Here is a 16108-nt window from a genome sequence, read left to right on the forward strand (position 1 = left end):
AAATGAGAGGTTGGATCTGGGCTGGACCAGGCCGAGCCAGGTCTGGCTCTAATTACAGAGGAGACATCTGGGATCATGTAGGCGCCCAGATGGCACTGACTGCAGCAGACCTCCAGTACTCAACACCAGGCCATGCAGTGGTGGGTGTGTGTATACATATGTGTGCTTCTCTGGTGTGCCCATGCTGTGAAGCACGGTGGCTGTGGCCCACTTCAAACAAGTGAACCATTGCCAGTGGCTTTTTCAGCCTCTGTCATTCTGAAACTATTTTTACTTCCCTTCAGCCCCAGAGCTACAGCTAAACACTGTACTGTACAACATCTCTCTGACCCTTGCAGTAAATGTGTTTGAGAGAAAAACTGATCTGACACACAGGACTGAACAGGAAGAATTGTGTTATGGTGTCTCAGAATCTGAAAACATTAAGTTTAGCATTGTTTAGCATTTGGAAAGTACATGGATTTTAATTTTAATTTAATGCTATATATAAAGGCAACCTAAAGCATTTCATCAGGTTTATCAGTGTTGTCCATGGTTTGTTGAATTGGGTCTTTGCACTGATCACACAAATCTGTTTTATCGGGAAAATGACACTTGTTTGTTCCAAAGCTTTAAAAAAAATCTTCATTTTACATTTTCACGACAAGGCAGAAGAAGTGTGTTGTTGTCATAACCCTGCAAAACCTCTGTGAGAGGAGATGCTGGAGGCTGATTGGCCAGAGAGCACAATCAGCTCCTATTAGCTGTCACTTTCAACCATGACTGCAGTTGATACCAACCATAACCACATGGTCTGACTTATCTGAAACTGACCAAACCTGTTTTCATGTAGGGCCCTTTTTACCCCACACACAGAGCTGTGTGTTCATCCTGAACAATTCAACTTTAGTTTCATCAGTCCACAAAACATTTTCTCTGTAGAGTTGTGGAATATGAAGATGCTTTTTGGCAAACTGCAGTGCTGTTTTTGTTGGAGAGCAGCAGCTTCCTCCGTGGTGTCCTGCTATGGGCGCCATGCTCCATGATTTTCAGGTGGTAGACTCATGAACAGCGACGTTGTGTGTTCGGAGTCATCTTAACTGGCCCCCCACTTCTAGTAGCCACAGAACTAAACTGTCTCCATTTATAGACACTTTGTCTGACTGTGTGTTGCTGTATTTTAAAACTCTTTTCACCTTTCCCAGCTTTATGCAACAGTTCAGGATCCTCAGTCCCCTGAGATCTTTATTGTGAGTCATGGTTCACATCAGCAGACACTTCTCGTGAATAACAAACTCGAAATGTCTGACTGTTTTTTATAAGTCAGAGTGTTTCTAACCCACACATCCAACCTGGTTTCATTGAGTGGACTCCAGGTTTGCTAACTCCTGACTGCAGTTACTTTTTGCTGATGTCAGTAGCCGAGGGGTCCACAAAATTTTTCCAACCTACACTGTGAAATTTTGGATGATTCAGTATGAGGAAGAATATTAGTTATTAGGTAAAATTAGGTACAGCAGGTAAAATAAGCAATGAACATGTCACCATTTTCCTCAGTAAATATATTTCTAAAGGTGCTATTGACATTAATTTTTCACCAGGTTTCAGTAACAACCTAAGTAATCCATACATACAAAGAAAAGGGAGGTGCATGGAAAACCAAGACACCAGCTGACAGCAATCCTGCTCCCTTGTCAGTGCAACTTGTATTATCAGCTGGTTCAGTCCCAACTGATGGCCTATAAAAAGGTGCCTCATTACCAAGGTGTCACACAAGAAACATCTCATGAAGGGCAAAAGCAAAGAGCTCTCTCAAGACCTTTACAACCTTATTGTTGCAAAATATAGTGATAGCATTAGTTATAGAGGGATTTCTGAACTTCTTCAGTGAGCAACAGTTGGGGCCATAATCTGGAAGTGGAAACATCTTTTCACCATAAACTGGCCATGACCAGGTGCTCCTGGCAAGATTTCTGACAGAGGAGAAAAAAGAATTATCAGAAGAGTTAGAGTCCAAGAGCCAAGGACCACTTGTAGAGAGTTTTAGAAAGACCCCATTGCTGAAGAAAAAGCATGTTGAGGCTCATTTAAAGTTTGCTGCACAACATTTAGACAAGCCTGTGAAATACTGGGAGAATATAGTCTGGTCAGATGAGACAACAATTGATGAAACCAAATCTTTGAATGTCATAATACACACCATGTTTGGAGGTCAAATGGCACTGCACATCACCCCAAAAACACCATGTCAGCAGTGAAGCTTGGAGATGGCATGGGCCTCTTTTTCAACATACAGCACTTGCAAACGTCATATAACTGAAGGAAGGATGAATGAAAAAAAAATCAACTGAGACATTCTTGATAAAAATCTGCTGCCATCTGCCAGGATGATGAAGAAACAGACAGCCTCAGTTGGTTTTAGAGGAAGAAAACAAAGCCGCTAGAATGGCCCAGCCCATCACCTGACTTGAATCCAACAGAAAATCGATGGAAAGAACTAAAGATCAGAGTTCATAGAAGAGGCCCACAGAACATTCAAGATTTGAAGACTCTGTGAAAGAATGGGCCAAAATAAAGTCATGTTTGAACAATTCAATTCAATTCAATTCCATTCAATTCCATTTTATTTATATGGCACCTCCCACAGTCCTGTGACTGACTGGTGACCTTTGCAGGGTCTGTAACCAATAAAAAAGGCTCACCATCATTTTCTATATATCATATTTCCACATATTGATATGAAAAGAATTACTGTGGCTGATTATCTTTGAAATCAAACACAGTAATTCTAATTATTCTTTGAAAATATTGCATTAATTGAACCTTGGATCCTCCTGGACTGAAGCAAACCACACTTTACAGCAAACAACCTGACTCAATATTAAAAAAAAAAAAAAAAAAAAAAAAAACACTGGTAAATGATTTATGACCAGTCCTGCTGTTGTGGCTAATGCCATCCCATGATAAATTAAAACGCCTACCTTAGCTACTGTATGGGATAGATTATTAGATTTTTAGATTTACACTTTATCCCACTGGCTCTCTAACTGGTGCTCTAACTGTTCAGATGAGGCCTCTGGCTTCTCTGCCCATCTGACCTGTTGTACAGAAAGTCCTGTGTGGAAAAATTATAGAAGATGTGATGTTGTGATGCCAATGGTCTCAAACAAGTTTTTTTTTTTTTTTTTTTTATAAGAACTTTTGAGCAGTGCTTCCTCATGGTAATGTCAAGCACCTCATCACATGTTGCCTACTCCTAATATATTAATATATTATTTAAAGCCCTGCTTGGCCACTGCAATCAAATTCCTCCTACCAGAAAGTGTGGCTGAACGAGGAGAAAAGTAGCAGAGGTACACAACAACAGATATTTAATAAGTGCTGTTGCAATTAAAGTTTGACCTTTTTAAGGTTGGGGGCAGAAAACAATGCAAGGATGCAATTATACACAAGCGTACAAGCCAAGTAAAAAAAACAAAAGAACAAAAAAAAAAAAACAATACAATGTGGCTTGCGCAGCAAACACCCACAGCAGTGATTAACATTTATTCTGAGGAAGCAGAATCCACATCTCAAAAGCTGAAACCCTGTGGTCAAAAGCTCTGCTGGGTTCTATTGTGGTAGTCGGCTGAAAAGGTGGGAGAGCGTTTGGGTGGGCATCTTCTGACGAGTTTAAATCACAGGACGGAGAGATAACCAGTGGGTGGGAGTCTGCCCATGTGACAGGAACATGTGGGATGTTAAACCAATATTTAGACTCCTTACTCTGTAATCTGGAAACATGTTACAATAAAGCAGGGCCTGAGAGGGTTCACAAGTGTCTCTCTCTCTCACACACACACACACACACACACACACACACACACACACACACACACACACACACACACACACACACACACACACACACAGTCACACATACACACACATAAGTGTTGCTCTTTTGAGACACTGGCTCAGATACATGTAGCAGACAAAGATGCTCATGTTAACTGTCTTGCGTTCTGTTCTGCTTAGTGCTTTCTTCTCTAAATACTCTCAGGACTCAAACTGCCTCCTCTCTCTTTGTGAATTTATGGCCCTGGTTGTTTGCTCAGCCTGAACGTGTGCAGAACTTTCAGATCACCAAGTCAAAATCAGTACCTTTACATGTTTAATTATTAAAATTGGTCTATTGAAACACAATAGATTATGACAACAAAGTGTACAAATGAAATAGAAATATTTCCTATTGTCTGTCACTTGCTCTGGAAGATCCATTTAAAAAAGCAATCATGAAAAAAGAACATTAATGAGCAACATACTTCACAATGAACAATCAGAACATTCAATATAACATGTTTTTTTTTCTTTTCCTAGACATCGTCACATTAGAAACAAGTGACTCCAAGTTTTTAGTACAAAACAGAGAGCTGAAATTGTTTCACAGTTTTTTCAAAATCCTTCACATAAAATTGAAAGAGTTACTGCTGAGTTTTTTTGTTTCTCTTTCTCGTTTACCTCAAAATCGTCTCCTTCCTTGAAAAAGTTCGTCAGTGAGCGACACCAGCTCTGTTCGGTCAGGGATTCCAAAGTCATCTGCCATCTCTGCGTGATTTCTCTAGATGCTGAGACACGGGTGAGACGGTATGTGGTGACCGGCGGGGCTTGTCATGCTCTTATTTTGTGACAGAATCACCCCAGGTCACAGAAATACACAAGCAATTCTAAGAGTTGATGGTTGAAGTCAAGTATGTGTATGGCCACAGCTCTTTCAACAGCCTTATTCAGGAAGTTTGCAGTGTACGCAGAAGCAACTGTCATTGTCGTGTTGTTCCTTTAGTTACCCTCTGAGGCCACGCGAAAACAACAAAAAAAACCAAAACAAAAAAAAACAGAAAAAGAAAAAAAACAGAATAAATATGCAAACCTTCAACACCAGAATGCAAACATATGGAAAATCCAATATACATACTATATGTGCAGTCAGTATACACTGGTTTACTACAGGTTCATTTTTTTCATGTTTTTCTTTTTTTCTTTTTCTTTCTTTTTTTTTTTTTTTTTGCTCATGGTAGAAGAAAAAATAAAGATTGTTTCAAAAGTCATGCTCCAAAGGATTCGCTGCAGCAATGAGTCGAGTGTTACCCTCGTGAGGAAGAAACACATCGAATGAAAGTGTTGTTCGACCTGAGAACCTATGAGTCTGTTAAAAGGCGTGAATGATGTCCCAGTGATGGAAACAAACATATACAGTCACTTCTGCAGATATTTGCACAGCACTACACTTTTTTAAATTTCTTTTTGCGCCTCACTTTTATTTTAGGAAGTGAAATGACACATTAACTGCAAAGTTGAACTGATGACTGTTGAAAAGTTAGTACTTTCAGTTTTGTGAAATGAAAAGTTTAAAAACAAAACAAAACAAAAAAATCCTGCAGCCCTTTTTGTCACTAATTTCACGGTGCCGAAACATTTTGCAGAGATTACATTCAAATAAGTAGTTGTTTACGTATAAAGTCAACAATTCTCACTGTGCAGTTTTTTTTTTGTTGTTGTTTTTTTGTTTTTGATGCACGTGCAGCTGCTCCAGACTCTTCATTCTCTTCAGTTCACTCTATCCTGAATGTCATGGCTCTCTGAAAGCATCAAACCTTTTAACTGTGACAGTAAAAATGGGTAAAAAAAATGTCTTCAGTTTAAAACTAACAGTGATCTTTCCAACCTTTTAGTTTCTGTGCCATTTCTCTCCATAAATAACTGGAGCCATAGAGTAAAAAAAAAAAGTGCTACCATCCAAATATTTCTGGAGCTCACTGAATGAGAACATACTGTCGTAGATTGAAACAACACATATTCAGCATTAAACTAATATTCATTCTCTATAATCATGATCATGATGGTCATTGCGTCTGATTAGGCTCTGCAGAAGAGTCTCTGATGAATGTGGAGAAAACCTAATACGTCCTTAAATGCTCTCAAGAGTCACTTAGCATTAGAGCTGTCCTAGTTTGAGTTTGAATGAGGCTGCATTAAGTGGACAACTGTGGTCAAAGTTCATATAATATAGTCTTTTCCCTTATTTGACTACTCTAGTTCCTCTCTGTGCTCCATGCTCAGATCTCTCCTTCCTCCTCCTCCTCCGCTGGACATTTGCCTCCCTCGGTCGCCTTCCTCCTCCCCGTCCTCCTCCTCTTCTTCCTCCTCCATGCCCTCCTCCTCTTCCTCCTCCTCCTCCTCTTCGTCATCCTCCTCGGTGCCGTCCATGGAGTCGTCGGCTCCCAGCATGGCTTGCTGCATGGCCAGGGTGGCTGAGTCTGAGGACAGCGACTGGAGGCTGTCCATACTCAGCGGGTCTGGGGGGGGGGTACAGAGGAGGGATCAGGATATAATAAATGCTCATGATAGTACAAATGAAGGTGTGTGTAATTGTACTATAAGTTTCACTGGAGGTAGTTATTTATTATTATTTCATTACAGGATACGTGAAGTTGTGTATTTTGCATTTCTTACACTGAATAAAAAACTGTAAATCATGTGCAGTATATTATCACCTAAAGGCAGAGCTTTAATTTAGAGTTTAACACACATACACTCAGAAATAGGTTCAGTTAAATTTATGACAGTGAAGCCATTTGGTTCAGAGAAAGCTTTGCCTACTTTTGTTCTGTCTTTACCTGCAACAGCTGCAGTACACAGATAGCAGATAATACATTACACCCAGCAACTAAAATCTATAATCTTCTCTGGGACTTGACATGAAAACCTAGATGGTTGCCATGGGTGACGGTAGTTAGCACTATAACTTTTCCTGACTCAAGACTCAAGAATCCATAGTTTTAAAAACACAGGCTCAGGTCCAGATCATGATTCCCGTAGGTCAAATGCTATTATTTTTAAATAATTTGAAGTTCTTTGTCCTTGACTTCTGCCTTCTCATCTTCTCACAGTACATTACATACAGTAAATAACAAGGAAGTGTCAACAGTGGCACCTAGTGGTTAAGCTTTAAACATACACAGTTAAATTCTTCATCTTTCATGTATGTGTTCAAATGCCAACTACAATTTAGAGACTAAGGAAAAAAAAACATATGGGCATGTTTGTGTTTGTTTCTCAGAAAAGTTTAGTGTTGGCATACTGTCTGAGTTGTTTCCTGTTTGAGATCTGTGCGTCTGCAGAACTCCAGCCACGATGGAGTCAGGCCAGAAGCGCTGTGTGGGACGGTGCTGGGACTTCATCTTCTTCGCTTTGGGAGCTGGGTCTGGGTTACTGGCATCAAGCATAGGCTGGAGGATACGCCGACGAGCGTTGATGAACCTAGACCATAGATTATTACATATTTTCATTGTTGAAAGGTTTTGTGGAGAAAATATATTCGAATAGGACAGAACCCCAGAGACAAAATTTTAGTGAATGCAAAACAAATTCTAAAAATGCACACGCAGCACTGTTCAGACCAGAGTGAACTTCAGTGCAAATCCATCCAAAATTATTCACCAAATCACTTTTTTCTTTTTTAACAAAACAAAAAAAACTATATTTCCTCCCAGTAGCAAATTCTGCTCTTTGAACCTATATCAAAAAGTATACCATTTTAAAGCAATCCTGTTCCTTAAAACAAATATAAAAGAAGAGCAAAGGCATGACAATACTGGAGGCACAATTTGGTCTCTGGTGTACCACAGATATGTGACCAGGAGGTGGCGCCACAGTTCCAGCAATATGCTGAGGAGCTCCAGTATGTTCAAGTTCAATTAAAATCAAGTCCCCATTCATCTTTCACAGTCATATAAAGTGGTGTCTTTCTTTCTACATGTGCATACAAAGATTTAATGGCTATGGTGAGACTGCCATTCAACGTCTTACCAGTTGTTCACTTGCAAAAGGGTTAGACTCGTTTGTGCAGCGATCTGCCTTTTCTCATCTTCTGTTGGGTACGGGTGCTGAAAGAAAGGGGAGATAACATCTCAGCTTTCGTGAGCCACACCCTTAATGTTTTGAACTTCTCACGCTAAATGCTGAAATTTACTACTTTCTCAACAGTCAGTAAACCTCCCTGTTCAGTTAGTTAACTCTCCTTATACAGTGGGCTCTAAATGTGACTGTTGGCTTCCTCTGTACGACTCATCCATTATCCTTTCATTCTCTGCTTCCATAGCTACCACTTTATAATACACACACACACACACACACACACGCGCAGACGCACACGCACACACGCACACACGCGCACACACACACACACACGCAGACGCACAGCGCCTCACCATGAGATGCTGGAAGAGCCAGGACCGCATGATGTTGGTGGCGTGTTTGGGCAGGACCCCCCTCTTATTCTTGGACTTTTTGTCTTCGCTGTCCAACAGGGACGACAGGTCCACGTTTACCTTTAAAGCAGACACCAGGGAGGGAAGAGAAAAGGAAGAAAAGAAAAGCAAAAAGGAGCGGATGGTCGGGCTTAGTTATTGTTGCCACGGAAACAAAGGGAGACTACCAATTACCTATCTTTTTTTCAGTGGCAAGGGCAGAAACACCTCCTCAAGTGTCACCATGGTAACTGAGTTTGAGTAATGATACTTAAAATATAAAAAAGCAGCACCCTTGACTATGTGGAAACACAAGAGGGTCAGTAGTCTGCTCGGTGCTTCAGCGAGTTTAAAGACTGGAGGGCCGGGTGAGCCTTTGGTCAAAAGTTTGGATTTCACAGTTTGGTGCTGTATTAGTGAGGAGCTGGTACGTGTGACCGTGTTCGGCTTAGTTTTTCATTTGTATTGACCTACGCCTGTCTTTGTGCTCAGTGAGAAATCATTATTCAGATGTTATTGTTTGGAGTGTGAGTGCTGAAGGACAAGATGATCTCAGGGTATTGACTGTCTTTGACAGCCTGCAGTGTACATATGGATGTGTGTGCGTATGTGTGTGTGAGTGCATGTGCTTGGTCTGGCTGAGCCCTACTTGTCAGGACGGACTTGTTCGTCCACTATTCTTATGAAGACACTTAGGGTCGTGATGGGATATTTCTGTGGCTACAGTCGAGGTTAAGTTAGGGTTAGATGTTCTAGGATACACATGAACTAAAGGAAAGGCAAGCCTGCAAAGAATTAGTAAAGAATAAGTCTGGTCATGTTCTAGATTTTGTTAATTATCAACAAATCCCATAAAAAGACCCAAACCAACTTTAAACTGATCCCAATAACAGGTAATGAATATGTACCCAAGATCTGTGCCACAGAGATCCACTGTCCAAAAACTATTAGAAACACATCAGTGAGCTACTCTGTTGCACTGCGTGACGTGTTCCTTCATTACATGAACACACACACTGTTTTGACTCAGTCCCACATACACCGTCCTGATGCCAGATATACTCACCAGGGCATCAAATGTGGCTTAGTCCAACACTGAAAATAGTCTCGAGCACATTAACTATTTCCTCCTGTTGAGGAACGTTTGTGGAAAAACCACAGTGGCCTCCTGTTTTAGGAAATTATTTAGCTTTAGCTAGGTTTTTTTTTTGTTTAGTGACAGACATGTAAGGGAACTCAGAAAATATTGAATGTTGGACTAACACATTGTTGGTTTGGGTCGTTTTCTTTAATAGGATTTGTTTAAAAATGGTAAAATAAGGAAAGTACTGATAGAATTTCACCAGCCTCATGCCAGTTTATGTGATCTTCTTAAAGATCCCCTCCAGAGATGTTTTAGACATAAAAACACTCTGTTATGAATGACACTGTGTCTGGTATGTGAATGTGAAAACAGCCTTCTAGTGTCAAGCTCTGCACATACATCATTCTGCACAGTGAAGCTCAAACATCCAAACAACAAGAAGCAAAACACACGTTTGAACAGTGAGTGTTTTTAACTTTAGCATTACAGCCCATGTTTGTTGTGCGTACAGTAAAATATTTTGAAACAGCAGGTTTAACACTTGATTTTTGGTTAATTTTCGGGTAAATGTTAAGTCAGGGTTAGGATACGTTTAGGGCAAGGGTTTGGGTTAAGCATGTATTAGGGTAGTTAAGAGAATGAATGTAAGCCAATGTAATGTCCTCCTGAGTGATAAAAAAGGTGCATCTGTGTGTGTACACCATGATACAATATGTGTGTATTCATTTCATTGTAGAGATAAAAGTGTATGTGGGCTCTGAGGCAGATAACATGAAACACTTGGGGCCTTCAACAGCAACCATTAGCAAACCCTGTTCAACACTATCTGTCAAGAACTACACTACATACATACATACATACATACATACATACATACATACACATGCTATATACAGATGTCTTTTCATGCCTGCATATTCATAAATATGTAATATATGATATAAATGCGTAACATGAACCAATCATTTTAATCTGTCATTGTCACTGTAGCAGTGGTTTTGAGTTTTTTCTGATTTTTTTGAACAAGCTTCCATGTTTGTGAGGCTAAAACACATATGAGCGTTTCATATGCATAATCATGCAGATCAAATTGCATGAATGAATAAAAAAATGCAATAAATAACAGACAAACCTATATGCGCTCACACACACGAACCCCCCCCACAACTCACACAATGCCCATAAATACACATTCAAACCCATTCAGACCCCCCACCCAACCACCCCCCTACTATACTCCCCACACAAAACAAGGCTCATTACAGTTGCAGCTGGGAGTCACGTGGGCAGCCCTCCTCTTATCCCCCCTCAGCCCTGGGAGTATGTGTGTTCCGGGGGAAAGCAAGGTTGAATTAATTGGCGGCACCAAGCTCGAGAGTGTGATTACTCTGGGCTTGTCGGCAAAAGCAGTGACGGGGCTGTGTTCAATTCCCAGCCCACGTGTAACACTCTGCCTCGCCTGGGTCACAGCTATTCACGCAGGCCCCCTCTAACTGTCAAGCACAGAATTACCTGCCTGAAACTGAGCGGCTCTCCAGGCCAGGGCTGCTGCACATGGAGCACTGCTCCCACTTTTTATTCATATCTATAGGCAAGAACCAAGGCCAGACAAATACTTCGATTATCAGTGATATGTTGAATCTACCTAGAGTGAGAGATTCATGGATACACTGAGTTTGAAATGTTTCATAAAAAAGAAAAAAAAAGGCAGTGATTGTAAAATTGAATCCTAAAAATGAGCTAAATTGAATCTGTAATTCTGAATTCAAATTTTGTTGTTTCTTTTGTGATTCAAAAACTTGTTACCAGTTAATTTTCTGCATAGTATCACACAGACTCCCTCTCTGAAGAGCAGAATTAAATTTAAAATGAAAATTGGCTTCAACTAATTCATTATCTTCAGCTGCATATTTTAATAGTGCATTGTCAATCTAACTTGTGGCTCAGTGAAAACCTGGTCTCATATTCAAAAACCGTGCTCTTAACTTTACACCACAGGCACCACTAAAGAGTATGCAGACACTGAAGGGCCATCTTATATTATACACACTTCCTATAACTTAGTGGTCCTTAATGTTTGCAGTAAACAAAATAAAAATAGCTGTTCCTGTTTATGTCTGAACTATTTCATCAATGATACTTCTAACAACCGTAGATTTAAGACGTTGCCAGGACTACTGCAAATGCCAGACATTTGACTTGTGAACAGATTTTTTATTTTGTCTTGTCCACATTTGTTGCTCTATAGTTTTTGCCTTCAGTGGTGGGTCCCAGTCCTTTGTTGTGACTGTCTTTTAATGAGTCAGCACCAATTATCCAGGTCAGATTCTTTGTGCTTCCGTTGCACACAGGAAAACAAAGACACTGGGACCCTGAAAAGATCCTGCCTGACCAAACAAGGACTCAAGTGCCTGATGGTCTGTACCTTCAGAGGAGAGCTTATACTCTTGATACTTTCTTTCCTAACAGGGGAGACGGACGGACGGATGGACGGACGGACAGAGACAGACAGATGAACAGACGGATAGATGGATAGATGCATGCTCTGCACAGGACACAGAGTGGTTAGGACTGTGCGTCACCCACAAGAGTGTGTGCGTTAAGAACACAACCTGGCTGGTTCAGAGTTTAAGTTTTCAAAGCACAAATAACTGAGCATTCAAATATCTGAGGGTGGGGCAAATTTACATTTTTCCTATACTGGGGGGAACATGACCCCTGTCCCCCCCAGTGATTACACGCCTGCTACAGACACTCTGTCATTTTTAGAGTTGACTAACACTGTTACAGTCTCTTTATTTGAAAGATGTGGCACTAAGCTAAATGTTTAATTGATCAGTGGGAATAGGTATGAGGGTCATTCATCTCCACAACAACCTAACACTGGAAGAGAAAAGATACATCGAGAATGAAAATCAAACTAGAATGAAAAGAAATATTAAAAGCACAGATGTGTCCTTGTGTCATAAAAAATCCAATTCCAGCCATTCATGTGGGGTTGACTGTTCTCCACGCTTTCATGGAAAGCAGATAAAACTTTTGTGGTCATAATATTTCCTGTCCATAATAATTCCACAATACTTTATTTTTATTTTTTTAAAGTTTTTTGCACGTCTTAAAGTGTGTGGCTCTTTACAAAGACCAAATTTGTCAAAGTAGGCTTCAAATTGTTGGATTGCGAATGTTGTGCAGCAACTTTTATTTCTCGCATCTGTGGAAATCACTTCATCAAAACATATTTTGATCCATAAACGAAGTTAGCGTGGAGCGGCTAAGTAAATGACTGTCATCTGCCGTGGTACCTGACAGGATCATGTAAGCGCCGTAAACATCATGGGAATAAACAATTTCCATTTTGTGTCTCAGCGGGGTGGGGGGGTTGTGTTCAGACAGAGACAATGAACAGGCGCCCAGGGGGATTCTGTGAGATGTAAAGAGGCCCGTTTAATAACAACAAATTGAGACAGTGGGTGGTGAGGGCACAGGGAGGGAGGGAACGTGTCGGCCAAAGCATCACCAGCCCAGCGGCTTTACCTGTGAGTTCTGGATCTGGATGGTTCCCGGCGGCAGCGCCTGCGTTAACACTTGCCCTTGTGATGTCACCATGGCAACCGGCTGGTACAGGGTCCCACCTGAGGGGATAATTCGCCGTCATGAGTATCAAGTGGCTTCAGCAGCTACCAGCAGCCACCTCCCGCTCTACCACCGGAGCCTTATTAACTTCTTGTCAAGCCCGGCAAACAAAAACAAGGCAAACAAGAGACGAAATGATTAAATTCAAGGTGCATTAGTCTCCTTTAACCCAGCGAAAGAAAGAAGGAGCGAGAGTGTTTTTGCTGCTGGCTTAATTAGCCTTGATCAAGACACTCTTATCACAGTCTGTTTGAGCTCTTCAATGTGTAGTGATCAAAGGCAGAGACATTGATTTATTTTGGGTTAAAAGGGATTTCCAGAGGGCAGGATTAACATTTCACTGTAGAGGCTTGACATTATAAGAACCTATCAGCCAAGCTCCCTGTGAAGGATACATACCACGGCTCTCTGATGCACATTTACACAAAAATCAGTCACTATAGCTGTAACAAAGATTAAAATGCAGTATAATAGCAACATTAAATGTTACGGTTCAGTTCAGAATGCTGTGCATTGTCTGTGCTTGGGCTGAGTGATTTGGTTGTAATCAACAATAACAATACTGTTATTGATCATCATATGCTTTATTTCACAATATGGATTATTAATAAGAAATGATGATAAATACTAACTGGTGTCACATTAAACATTTCTTCTGTGTAGAGCTTCTGTGTCAAAACTCATTTAATTGTCACACAGCAGCAAAAATAGTTTTTAAAAAAATGAGAAATGGAGGAAGAATATTAATAAATCAAAATTATTTTTAAAAATGGAATGATTATTATAAAAGAATAAAGTATTTGGTAAGAGATGAGCATCAGCATTTTGAAATAGCTGGAGATGAACAACTAATTTCTGTCCAGAGCTGCAGCAGTCTGAGAAGAAGATGAAAGAATGGACTACTTTCTCAAGATCTGAGAGAGTTGAAAATTATTTCATTTCGACCAAGGTTCTCAGCTGGAGAAACCATGATTGATTCACCATGGTCTGAAGACAAGAGTCAACTGTAACTGTCCGTAATTTTGAACGATAGATGATGTAGCTGTGACTGGACGAGAAGAGAGACAGAAGGTCGGCCAAACAGAATGATCTCTAACACAGATGAGTTAGCTTGTAAAACGTTTTGTGACATCCAGCTATTAATTTCTGTTAGAAGTGACAAGATCTGAGTTACATTAGTATCGGCAGGTCTAACAGGGACATACAGCTGTTTGCCACAGCTGTAGAGGTGGAATTTAATGTTAGTTCTCTGTAAAACGTGATTCACTGGCAGCATTTACTGTATGTAGGACACCACGTGCCGGGGGGGCAGGCGTAGAAGATACCTCTATATTGATGAAATAAAAACATCTACTAGTAAGAAACAAAACCAGTTTAGAGCCAGAAGAAGAACATCAAGTTGAACTGTATATCAGTGAATGGAAACTTTAGCAGGATAAACTGTCTACACATTACTAACTGGTAGTTACTACGTGTCCTCTAGTGACAAAAATAACTGTATAATGTCTGTGTACGTTCACTCTCCAACTTGTTTCAAATGTCATTTCTCTGTATTCTGACTCTGTGTTTTTCCCCCTGACAGAGACGCAGGAATCTCTGCTATTCCCCATAGTGTTTGAATATCAGAATGTCATAATATTTCTACCATGCATTCAGATAAGCAAAATTCTGTTTACAACGAAATGTGGGTTTTTGAAGTACCACAGCTCAGTGCTGGAAATGTGATTATTAAATGCTGTCCACTGGAAAAACGAAGAGGGCTCGGAGATTTTAGACATAATAGATAACACATACTGATAACACTGGAGGAGGTGCTCTGTGAAAGCAAGAGCGACCATGAAAAACCTGAAAAATCCTAATATGCCTTTTCACGTGGAAGCTCCTCAGCCTGTGTGAGATGAAACTGATTGTCAGGCCTGAACTGATCCACGTTTCATGGATGTCAGAGTTATTAGCAGAGTTTACTATGAAGAGTCAGTCAGAGTTTAAACAATCACTATGCCAACTTTTAAATGTGACGTTGCACCAGAAAACTAACACAAGACAATTTGAATCTTGTATGAGTATCTGTCAGCGTCACAGTGTTTTTTATGTCTGTGCGTTCTTACCCGAAACCACTTGAGAGTTGATGGTAGTCATGGCGACATTGCCCTGTTGCAGACCCCCTGCGGGCACCACAATCCCTGAAGGGTTAACGGAGCTGGAGACAGAGGTCATGGATGGAGAGGAGGTCTGAATTAGTTCCTGGGGGATCACAGAGAGACACTGGTGAGCAAATGTGGGAAGGTGGTGTTCTTGTTCGTGACTGAAACACTCAAAAAACAAGCAAAATCTACAATAAGTGATGAAGGAAAAGACTGGGATCTTAGGAAGTGCTGCTCAGGGAGGGATACCATCAAGGAACAGTAAAATCCACACAGTCCCTGACTGACCTGCTGCATGCTGAGACTGGTGTGTGTTGGAGAATAGGGTCCTCCCAGGTCATTACGGAGGAGGTTGTCGCTGTGCATCTTGGTCTTCAGGCAGGTGATGTAACGGTTGCAGAAATCCTTACAGAGCTCATTGACCTTCTCTAATTCCAATAGGTGGATTCTCAGCACCTGAATGGCCTTTACCATCTGTAGGAAACAGACACAAAGTGATTGATCACATTCACAACTCAATCCCTTTATCCATTTTTTTTTTAATTTTAGAATAAAGTTAATTTACACATTAATTATGACGTTATTAACATGTGTTTAATGGGATTCTAATGGTATTGGATGGATTTTCTGCACAGTCTAAGGGGTTTTTAGGAGACAAACCCCTCTTAAAAAAACATGCAGAAAACCCATTAAACACGTTACTATTGTATATGTTTATACATTTTTTAATCTATTAACAGTGATGTTCTTGAGGCACTTTCAAAAACAGGACAGTTTGTTTAAACAGTCAGATGGATAGGTGATCACCCACATTAGATCTGGACATACTCCAACACACCAAGCCACTGACATGCAATGCTGAGAGGTCAGACTGGAATCTTCTCCACTGTCTGTAGGACAGGCACTGGCATCTCCAGTGCTTAAACAAATAAAATATCTCATTTTCATCAAACTTGATAATGAGACTGATAAGATGTTCT

At 40.5% G+C, this 16108-nt stretch overlaps 1 protein-coding gene across 1 annotated transcript in view; it reads right to left on the reverse strand.

The window, feature by feature from the left end:
• Positions 1-3399: 3399 nt before the first annotated feature.
• pknox2 (pbx/knotted 1 homeobox 2) overlaps positions 3400-16108 on the reverse strand; it is a 78732-nt gene continuing 66023 nt past the window's right edge. The window contains exons 6-12 of the mRNA XM_041051504.1: positions 15417-15602; positions 15093-15228; positions 12886-12983; positions 8229-8348; positions 7828-7904; positions 7100-7278; positions 3400-6314 (exon numbers count right to left, since the gene is read on the reverse strand). Coding sequence (XP_040907438.1) covers positions 6046-6314; positions 7100-7278; positions 7828-7904; positions 8229-8348; positions 12886-12983; positions 15093-15228; positions 15417-15602 — 1065 coding nt within the window. The 3' untranslated portion in view covers positions 3400-6045. The remainder of the gene's footprint in view (positions 6315-7099; positions 7279-7827; positions 7905-8228; positions 8349-12885; positions 12984-15092; positions 15229-15416; positions 15603-16108) is intronic.

This window comes from Toxotes jaculatrix, chromosome 12, assembly GCF_017976425.1.
Source record: "Toxotes jaculatrix isolate fToxJac2 chromosome 12, fToxJac2.pri, whole genome shotgun sequence".
In the NCBI taxonomy this organism is placed as follows: domain Eukaryota; kingdom Metazoa; phylum Chordata; class Actinopteri; family Toxotidae; genus Toxotes; species Toxotes jaculatrix.